The 10,808-nt window shown below is 49.0% G+C and overlaps 1 protein-coding gene across 1 annotated transcript in view; it reads right to left on the reverse strand.

Annotated features, from left to right (window-relative positions):
* The window catches only part of SUSD1 (sushi domain containing 1), a 138,715-nt gene extending 128,699 nt beyond the window's left edge, over positions 1–10,016 (reverse strand). Inside the window, exons 1-2 of the mRNA XM_086683946.1 lie at positions 9,997–10,016; positions 8,207–8,529 (exon numbers count right to left, since the gene is read on the reverse strand). Of these exons, the coding sequence (XP_086540072.1) occupies positions 8,207–8,529; positions 9,997–10,016 (343 nt within the window). The remainder of the gene's footprint in view (positions 1–8,206; positions 8,530–9,996) is intronic.
* Positions 10,017–10,808: the final 792 nt, after the last annotated feature.

A 10,808-nucleotide genomic window follows, 5' to 3' on the forward strand; every position in this document is an offset into this window, starting at 1 on the left:
AAGGTATATAGTCACTCTTCACAATCCCAGTGCAGCTCTTTCTGCCCACATATCCTGTCCCCGTAGTTTAATAAAATCACCTTTTTGCACCAAAGATGTCTTCAAGAATTCTTTCTTGGCCGTCGACTCCAAACCCCGACCACCCCAAAACCCCATCATTAGAGTACCTATCTTAATGACCCACTAGGAATAATTTAGCGAAGTATAACCCCAAAAGGACAGTACTTGGCATGTTTGGTTCAATAAATGTCTGTTCCCCATACCAGCAAAGAAGACATGTAGAGGCACCTGGGTGGCTCAGTCGATTAAGCATCCAACTCTGGTTCAGGTCATGATCTCAGTTTGTGAATTCGAGCCCCGCATTGGGCTCTGTGCTGACAGCTCAGAGCCTGGAGCCTGCTTCCGATTCTGTGTCTCCCTCTCTCTCTGCCCCTCCCCTGCTCAGGCTCTGTCTCTCTGTGTCTCAAAAAAAAGGGAAAAAAAAAAAGACAAGACATACATGAGGCTACCAAAAGCTTCTCAGACTACCTGCAGAAGGGAAAGCAGCTTCCAGAGGAAGGACTTCAGCTAAATCTTGTTATTCAGCCATAATTAACCTAGTCTGTAGGGCCTTACACAGCAGCTTCTGAGTTCTAATTGCTTGAGGAACTAAGTAGCCTCTTGGGGGGCAGGGGAAAACAACTTATCCTAAAGAAAGGGGCAGGAAGCACAACTCTAATCCAAGGGCGGGGAGAAAAGACAGGGCGGGGAGGGCCACATCTGAGCACACAACAGTTCCACTGTTCACCAGCCTGTAGCTCAGTTAAGAATCACATAGAGGTGGAGTGACCCCTTCATCCTGGTTTTAATACTACAAATCCTATGACCCAGAAAACACCTCATTAAGGTGCAAACCAAGACAGCTGGTCACCCGACCTGGGAGAGCTTGTTAAAACAGAATCCCCAGGTGGGAGGTGGGGAGGCGGGGAACACCAGAATCCCCAGACAGTCTCATTCAGTAGGTATGGGGTGGGGCCTGAGAATCTGCATTTCTAAGAAGCTCCTGGGTGGAGCTCCTAGTGTGGTCCACCACACTAACAGCACTGCAAGTCTGGTTCAACCTCATGGACTTGGGTCAGAATCCTGGGGAAAGAAAAGGCAACACTGAAGATCTCTTTCACCAAGTCTAAACTGATGCACAGCATAGCTGGACAAGGTGACAGAGATATTCCCAAGGAATGGGAATTCTCCAGGCCAACAGAAAGACTGCCATGCCTTTGCATGAGGGGAAGTGGGGTGGGGGGGAGGAGGTGTAGGGAGGCAGCTTCACATCCATACCAAGGATGACTTAATTCTGTCATGAAGAGGTGGCGGCCATGCAGTAACCAAGGGCACTCCTACGGAGGTGAGGGACCCCCATCCCCCACCCTAGGGATACCTAGAATTACTGGCAGAGACAATGGGGACTCTAAGGTCTAGACAGACAAAAAGGCTAAGCCCTTTTTGTTACTATTATTGTGCCCCCAGCAAGGATGACCTAGATTCACTTCCCTTCAGCACTCCTTATCAACTAAGCCAGCTAAAATCACATTCAACAGTGAGAGAACGAGACAGCTTTTGGTGTCTCCACCTAGACTGGAGGACTTCTCTCTTGCTCCCTGGTTAGGTGATCTCAGGCAAGTTAAACTGTCAGTCCTCCAGTTTTAATCTGTGAGATGGAATTGTGTCACGAGGATTAAATGAAAAATATAAATGCTGTATGAACTCTATAAAGCACTAAACAAAGGGCTAATTTACATGAATATTTATGCCTCTTTCCGTTGATGTTGCAATTATTGTTAGAAACAGGTCATGCAAGATGCAGTGCCTGCTATTTGGCACAGTGGTTAAGAGCAGGGGGAAGAGACATTATGCCACTTTCTGGCTGTGTAATCCTTGAGAGGTCTCTGTGCCTCAGTTTCCTGTAATTCTGAATGTGAGAATAATAAAAGCCCACCTCATATGGCTGTTGTGAGGAATAAAGAATAAATGAGTTAATATACGTAAAGCAGTTAGAATATGTTAGATGCTATTATAGCCACCACTCAACAATTCCATTAATGAATAAATGAAAATAGTGAACAGCTAGCCAACTCCCAATTATACTAATGAAGAGGGTGATGGAAAACTGCACTTGTGCAAAAACCCAAAGCAGTATCTTTGTGTGGACAGATGCCTACCTATTCATGGGGTTGATATTCTAGGATCCATAATACCTTAATTTACATAATCACCCCCTCTGTCTTCTCCACATCGTTCCGGCCTTCTGGGTAACACCTGACTCAGACCTTGGAAGTGTTCAGCGTCCTCACCCTTTCAGCCCTGCTCACCACCCCCTCCTCTCCTCTAAGCACCAAGTAGACCAAACCTCAGGATGGAATGGAGGGTGGCAGCCTGAGCAAGACATTCTCGCTCTGTATTTCTTTCCTTTTTTTAAGTTTATTTATTTTGAGAGAGAGAGAGAGAGAGAGAGAGAGAATCCCAAGCAGGTTCCATGCTATTAGCATAGAGCCCAACATAGGGCTTGAACTCTCAAACCGTGAGATCATGATGTGAGCCAAAATCAAGAGTCTAACACTTAACCAACAGAGCCACCTAGGCGCCCTTGCTCTGTATTTCGATATGCAAGCAACGATTTAAATGAAATAACAGCACATGGGCTCTGACAACACAATGAAGAGATTGTGTCCACTGCCAAGGGAAGAAGGTAGTTTAAAATCACAAATGGAGTGCTTCCATTTAAATCTTAATCTAATCCCCAGCTATTCACAGTCATACCAAACAAATGCACTGCACAAGCTTCATGAGATCCTGTCTCTCAGGATATACTTGTGGCCATATGTGGAAACACTGCAAATGACCTGAGGAAACAAACAAGCTTAAAACTAAAACATCCAGCTAAAACTCTGGAAGAGCATTCCCAAGTCTTCCACATTATGTTAAACTGCTCTTTTTCTTCCTTCCTTTCTTTTTTTTTAATGTTTATTTTTGAGAGTGAAAGAGAGGGAGCAGAGAGAATCTGAAGCAGGCTCCAGGCTCTGAGCTGTCAGCACAGAGCCTGATGTGGGGTTTGAACTCACAAACAGTGGGATCATGACCTGAGCCAAAGTTGGACACTTAGCCGACTGAGCCACCCAGGCACCCCTAAGTTTATTTTATTTATTGAGAAAGAGAGGAGAGAGAAATCAGGGGAAGGGCAGAGATAGAGGGGGAGAAAGAATCCAAAGCAGGCTCTGCACTGTCAGCAGAGAGCCTGATGTGGGGCTTGGACTCATGAACCAAGAAATCATGACTTGAGCCGAAGTTGGAGGATTAACTGACTGAGCCACCCAGGCACCCCAAAATTGCATTGCTCTTAAAGGACTGCATCAAATTCCTGAAATGAATGGAACTTGAGAAACCTCAAATTCTCTCCTTTCCACATCCCCAAAAAACAAAACAAAACAAAACAAAACAAAACAAAACAAAACCATAGCCTCTGCTTTAAAATCCCCCAAGACAGAGTGCACTCTCCTCTCGGGCAAAGCGATCCTTGCAGGACAATGTGGACCACCATACATTTCTCTTCCACACCCCAACCCAGGACTGACATTCCACATCAGGAACCTGCAGTCTTTCCTTGTGGAAAATGGTTATAGGGCCCTTAGCTTCCTTTTGCCCTTTTGCCCTCTTGTGTCCCCTTTCCTGTTTGACCAACACCAGCTCACGGTGGGGCCCCCCACACGTGGCCTACAGACCAGGAACCAATCCTAAGTGCCCCAATTTCAAAGGTTTTGAGTTAAGGAGCGCTTCATTGAGGCCACACCCTCGGTTGACATCCAGCATGTCACCCACTAAGCGTTGCCTCACACCTGACTCACACTGTCAACCAGATGGAAAACTTCTTTTTAATCCATGCAATTCATTTCCCCTGTCTCCTCTGCCAATAGGCCACTTGCTACCTGGGGCTACAGAGAATGGGGAACCCATTTTAGGATTTGACCGGAAGGCTGAAGACGTGCCCAGGGCCAGGTCCCTGGAGATGGAAGACAGGCTACAGGGAGGATCTTCTTCATCAGCTCGAATTCGGCTCCCTCACCTTGAGCAACTGTAAATCATTCCAAAACAACTCCCTCCCTCCCTCCCTCAACCATTTCTCTTCCCCCCCCCCACCACCACCCCCGGCTGAAGAGTGACTATGCTGCTCTGACTCAGGATGACAGAGTGAATAAGAGGCCTATGAAATGCATGATTAGTGACATCATGTGCACTTTACAAAGCAAGAACAATTTCCTCAGGCCTCTGCCCCAGTGTTCCCTCTAGATTCTCAAGGCCTCTGCCTGTCCTCCTTCTGGCCTTTCGAACCCCAGCCAGTCCTGAGCCAACAAGGCCCCTGCCACTCCCGCCTCAGAGCCCTGCCGGAGAAGGGAGAGAAACAGGACTGACTGGTTCCCATCCTAGCCCATTCCTAACCTTCCCTCCCCTGGGCTTGGCACCCCACCCACCCACCAACACCCTCCTGCTCTCCCAACTGTGCAACTCGCACTTCCCTCACACTAGGGCCCTCTGAATAGAGCTCCTCCACTCTTTCTTCCCCAAAGCACCTTGGATAACAATTCAATGTAATTCAGCACATGTAACCAATGAGAGACTGAATCTATAAACAGACAATGGCCAGACCATATACAAAAATAGAACGCTGACCCACAATCTGCAGCCATCAGTCCAGGAAGTCAAACCACAGCCTCTGTAGCTGTAAGTCCCAAATTGGTCAGGATTTAATCAATAACAGCCGGCTCCCCTAACTGTTGCCCTCACTTCAAACTTAGGACCAATCAGAGAAAGCCAAATATACTCCCGTAACCAATCACAAACAACGCCTGCTGTTAGTAAAGCCACCGCCAGCTTCTCCATGCCAACAGGAAGCCTTCCCCTTCCCCTTTGATCCACTATCAAGCTTTTATACACCTCTGCCTGTTTTTGAGTCTGATAAATGTAAGTGATGCCGGTTGACTCTCCTGCTATAGTAGCAAACTCTATATAAAGAGCCCTCGCCTGTTCTCATTTGGGTGGGCTTCGTTTACTTTCATACCAAACTCCTAATACAGGCCACGATCTCTACTCACACGGAGCTCTTAGTCTAGTAAACAACTACACTGCAATATGGTATCAGTGTGTAGAGTAAGGGTACCATATAAATACGTACACAAGTGTGAGAGTATCCCATACAAGTATGGTACACAGGGACAGGCAGGGTACCGCTGGCGCTGCAAGGGAACTGGACAACTTCCGGGGGGGGGGGGGAGGGGAAGACAACTGGGCTGGTTTTGAAATATGAATAGCACTCACTAAGTAGACAGCTCAGGAGGAGGGAAGGGCAGTTCTCCATTCTTCTCCCTCCCTCCCCTCTCAGAGACTAAGCTTTCCCACTTGTAGCCCAACTTTGCTTTTTGACATGCTCCATTAAATACCTCATTTATTTTTTAATTTTCAGTGTCTCCCTCTCTATGGAATGATACCCTTCATTCTAAAACGTGCTTGTGTCTTCTTTACCACCACCAGCCAGCCGAATGCTGTCTTCTCTTTCCTTCTTTTTTTTTTTTTTAAGTTTTATTTAAGTAATCTCTACATGCCATGTGGGTCTCGAACTCACAACCCGGGATTGAGAGTCGCATGCTCCTCCCACTGAGCCAGCCAGACACCCCTCCTTCTAATTTCTTTGAAGCGTATCCTTTTTTTTTCTAATTTTTTAAGTGTTTATTTATTTTTAAGAGAGAGACACACAGCATGAGTGGGGGAGGAGCAGAGAGAGAGGGAGACACAGAATCCAAAGCAGGCTCCAGGCTCCGAGCTGTCAGCACAGAGTCCGACACAGTGTTCAAGCCCGTGAGCTGTGAGATCATGACCTGAGCCGAAGTCAGACATTTAACCGACTGAGCCACCCAGGTGCCCCACTTTGAAGAATATCTTGAAGAGCCAACGGATGTCTCCGCACTCCCTCGAGCTCTCTGCATCTAGCTCTCAGCCTCACTGCTCTACTCTTGTTAACCTCAAGGCTTCAACTGACCACCAAGTCTCCATCACTGGCACACACCTATCATCCACAGTCTTAACGCCCTATTGAGTTCAACCTCTCCAGAAGCCCTAACATCACCTCAAATTCAGGAATCCAAAATGACTTATCTTTCTTCCCAAACCTTCTTCCTCCTCCTACAGAACCATATATCTAAGTTCACGCAGTCCCCAAACCTTAGTGTCCCCTTTCTCTTCTGTTCCCTTGCACCTTAATGTCTGTTAGGTCCTTCCGTTCCATTTCTACTTCATTATCTCCATTCAGTCTCCTTCTCCTGCTGTCTTTACAGTGGGGCCAGTCCTCAGAAATTCCAGGCCAGCTATTACAACTTCCTCAGTGCCTCTAAGCCTCCAGTCATGCCCCACATTGTCCACTGGAAGGAAACATGCCCTTAATAAAACCAGATTCTTCACGTTTGGAAATGAAGAAGGATGCCTACATAGGGAGAGGAGGCTCAGCGGGGCAACCCTGACTTCCATTTCCCGAAACTCACCCGATAGTAGCCTTTAAGGATGACCTTAGGTAGTAATTTTGTTCCACTGTCTTAGCCCAGTCACTTGATGGGACCACGCTGGAGCATTTCCTAGGCTAGAGAATCTTCACACAGGTTCTGAAATTGGCCCCAAGCATCTACAAGTTTGTCTGCACTCTGCCACGTGCACCAAGTCCGGGAAGGAAGTTAGAAAGCCTACCAGGATAACTGATGTACCAAAATGGCCATCCCAGAAGGTTAAGCCATCAAGAGAAATGTCCACCAGTGATACTAAAATTTTAGTAAAAGTAAAAAGGTGAAGAGAATTTGGGGGAACAGGAGTCGGAGCCACAAAATCCCCCCATATCTCCCTTCGTGGAAGTTCCCTTCCACCTTAGGATGAATGGTTTTACTAAGAAAGCTGGAGGGTTTTCTTATTCTCACTTTTTATGTCACTCCCTGTACGGAAACCTCCAATTACTTCCAATGGCTTCCCAGCACCCAGGAACAGCTAAGTCTAAATCCCTGGGTCTGCCAGTTAAGGTGCTCAGGCTTCTGCTGAATTCAATCTGCTTTTCCACCTCAATTTCCCACCCATCTTCTACATTCCAGTCAGACTGAAATCACAGGCCCCATGCTTTTACACCTCCGTGTGAATCCTCACATTGTCCCTTCCATGTAGAATTCATTTGTTCTACACACGTATTTATGGAGAGCTGACTGTACCCTCTGCTATGAGCTGGAACGCCTTTTCCCTCATCTTCACATACCCAAATATTACCAAGCCTTGTTTGCCCAGTTCAACAGTCCTCTCATCCATGATGCCACCAGATTCCCCAAGCTAGAATTAATCTTGCTCTCCTCTGACCACCTACACCTTTTCGGAGCACTTAGGGCAGTCTGCCTTCCGTTACTGTTACTTGGGTAAATACCACCGCCCTTAAGGGTTCGAATCCTCTTGTGTAACTCGCACCACATGTGACAATACGTTTCAATTGTCTGGAAATGGTTGACTTGCTTGTCTGTGGCCTCCAGAATACCAGCTCAATGAGGGCCAGCGCAAGGACATCACATCCTGCACAGGGAAACTATTCAAGGCCCATGTGTTGGATGAATGACTTGGTTAAGGAAGGAATGCTTTATTCCTGTAAACTTCCTTGCACTTCTTTCTCACCACATTAGCATCTGGGTCTTCATTAAGGTGAAAAAAAATTAAAAGGCAGAAAGAAAATTGCTTGGGGTAAAGAATTTGTCGTGCAAAAGCCACAGCAGGGCAGGAAGCGTGACAGTGCAGTCGGAACGCCCTTCCGCGCCCTTCCACACCGGGCGCGGCTCTCCCCAGGGGCTCGCGCTCCCGCCTACCCCCGCCTCGCCCCAGGTCCCCGGGCGCCGAGGGCGAGGCAGTCTGCGACAGGTTCCCCCCCCCCCCAACCCCCGCCCCCCGGCGGCCCGGGGCGAGGGCGGGGAGCCCCTCCTCCGTCCGTGCGCCCGCCTTCCCGAGCCCCAACGGCCGGAGGGGGCCCCGCCTGCGCTCCACGCCCCGGCACCGCGCCCGCCCGGCCTGGGGGCGGGGAAGCGTCCGGGGCGCGCCCGGCGTCGTCGAGGGCCCAGCGAGGCACCCACCCGGCGCCCCTGCGCCTTGCCCGTCCCTTGCCTGCACTCACCGTCGGCGCCCCGCGCTCCGCTCGCGCCACGGGCCAGGCCGAGCAGCAGCAGGAGCGGCAGCAGGCGGCGAGGCGGGCGGCCCGCGCCCCGGGGCCCCCGGCCCATGCCGCCGCCGCCGCCGCGTCCCTCCTGGCGCGCCCGCGACTCCTCCCGCGGCCCCGAGGCGCCGAGATAAGGCGGCGGGCGCCGCGGGGAGGGGGCCGGCCGGCCGCTTCCGGCGCCGCGCAGGGCGCGGAGAGCGCCGCGGGGTCCCGAGGAGGGCGCGGGCCCTCCCCCCACCGCGCGGCCTGCGCGCTCTGCGCGCCCGCCAGACGTTCGTTTGCTACGCGCCCCTCACTTCCCCGTGCACCTGCTGCGCGCCTGGCGCGAGGTGGCCCGGGGAACACAGAGGTCAGAGAGACACGGTCCGCGCGGAGGTTCCGCAACTGGGAACAGATATCCAGCACACAATGACATAGCTGACCCTAGAGTCCCGGACCGTGCCAGGAGGAAACGTCTGCCGTGCTTCAAGCATCGCAAACGAACTGGAGATCTGAACCTGCCTGGGGATCAGGGTGGCACCCCGGGTGGCAGCGGAAGAGGGGTGAGAGGCAGAAGGAGCGGGAATCTTCGAGGAGGGGAAAAGAGACCTGGGGTGAAGTGGCTGGCACTCCAAGGGCAAGGTGAGAGGGCAAGAAGCCAAGTGCCCAATCCACAGAAGCGCGGCAAACAACCAGGTGACAAGATTACACCAGGCAACCGAGCTGTGGTGGGGGAGGAGCTAACAGGAGTTCCTACTGCACCCAAGATATTCAGCCTGGGGCGTCGGAAGGCTTCTTGAGGAAGTAAGCTAAGGCTGAAAAGGATGTGGGAGGGGAATCCAAGCGGTAAGATGGGCAAATGCTGAGACACAGGGACTTGACAGTGTATTCTAGAAATGGGGAGGACCTCCTTAGAGTAGGAACAGATGGTTGGAGAGAGGCATTAAAGCTGCAAGATAAAATCGACCTCATAAACCAAGGAAAGGAGGTTGCTCAGAAGCTGTAACAGGGTTTTAAGCAGAGAGTGACCTCATCAGGAAAGGCTCCCATGTCTGTTCTGTGGGACTGGGACAAGGGAGGCGGGCAGACCAGCCTGGGGCTGCTGCAGGAATCCAGGCATGAGAGGACAAGTCCAGGAGCAGGGCATTGGCAATGAGAAGTGGCAAATCAGAGTGGTATTGGGTGGAATCCACTGGATTTTGTGACCAGTAGAATGTGAAGGAAAAGGAAAGAGAAATTAACAGATGTCGCCTAAATTTCTGGTTTGGGCAGCTGGGTTGATGATGGTGGTGGGAGTCACTGAGACTGAGACCCAAAGGGAATATTGGCAAGTTGGGGTAGGGAGAGGCTGCAGGGTGGGGGAAATAAGTTCCAGTTTGAAGGCTTCGAGCTTGTTATGCCTGTCCAAGAGCAGGGCCCCCCACTCCTAAACCCATATCTTCACGTGCTTTCTCTTCCATGAGCCTGCTCTAAATCTAACCACCCATGAACACACCCATATAAGGGCCAAACTTGTTGTGTAGCCTTAAAAAGAAGTAGTTAAAAATAAACTGCCTAGGCTCTTTTGCAGCAGGCTTTCTTGCTAATTATTTTTTTGTGAAGCAAAGATAAGAGCATGCTTTGGGGAGTAGTAGATGGGCAGTGGGGATACTGTGGTCTGTCCTCTATAATTTAGACAAAAGTTCTGCTAAGGTTAACTCTTCGTGAACTTTGAAATCATGTAATTGCTTCCACAAAAATACACTCATTTATGACCTTTTTAAACCAACCTATACTTCTTCTCTGCCATGTCCTTCTGCAGAGTAAATAAATACAATTAAATATATTTGTGTATATGTGTCTATGTATGCATATATTTATAAATTGATGATATCAGGAAAAATAGTACAAAACTTGGAAATGGGCAAGTTTACTGGGTCTTTTCAGTGAGGTGTTGGGTGTTGTAAACTTTCCAGATGTTACCTAATTCTATTAGGTATTAGGTAGACTTTCTATTGACTAGGTTCATCTCAGCACACCTAACAGACATCTATATATGTATGTATATACATATACATATACATATACATATACATATACATATACATATACATAAATTCTTCAAATTTTCCTCTGAACCTTGATATCTTACTAGTTGGCCTTTAAAAAAAAATTTTTTTTTAATGTTTATTTACTTCTGAGAGAGAGACAGTGTGCAAGTGGGGGAGGGGCAGAGAGAGGGAGACGCAGGATCGAAGCAGGCTCCAGGCTCTGAGCTGTCAGCACAGAGCCCAATGTGGGACTGGAACTCACAAACTGCACCGTGGGATCATGACCTGAGCCAAAGTCAGGGGCTGAACCTACTGAGCCACCCAGGCACCCCACTAGTTCTCCTTTGAAGTCAACATCTCGCTCAGTCCCTCATGAATTAATTAGTTGAATAAAATCTTAGGTTTTCTTTTTATATTTATGTGATTCGTGTTTTTAATATTTTGAAAAGTTTATACTAGCACAATCCATGTCATTCATATTCCACATTAGATTTGTGGCTCCCATCAGTTATTTTGTTGGCTCATTTTGTTGCTTTCAAGCAAATATTTTT

The sequence above is a fragment of the Puma concolor genome, chromosome D4 (assembly GCF_028749965.1).
Source record: "Puma concolor isolate L17-30 chromosome D4, mPumCon1.1.hap2, whole genome shotgun sequence".
Classification (NCBI taxonomy): domain Eukaryota; kingdom Metazoa; phylum Chordata; class Mammalia; order Carnivora; family Felidae; genus Puma; species Puma concolor.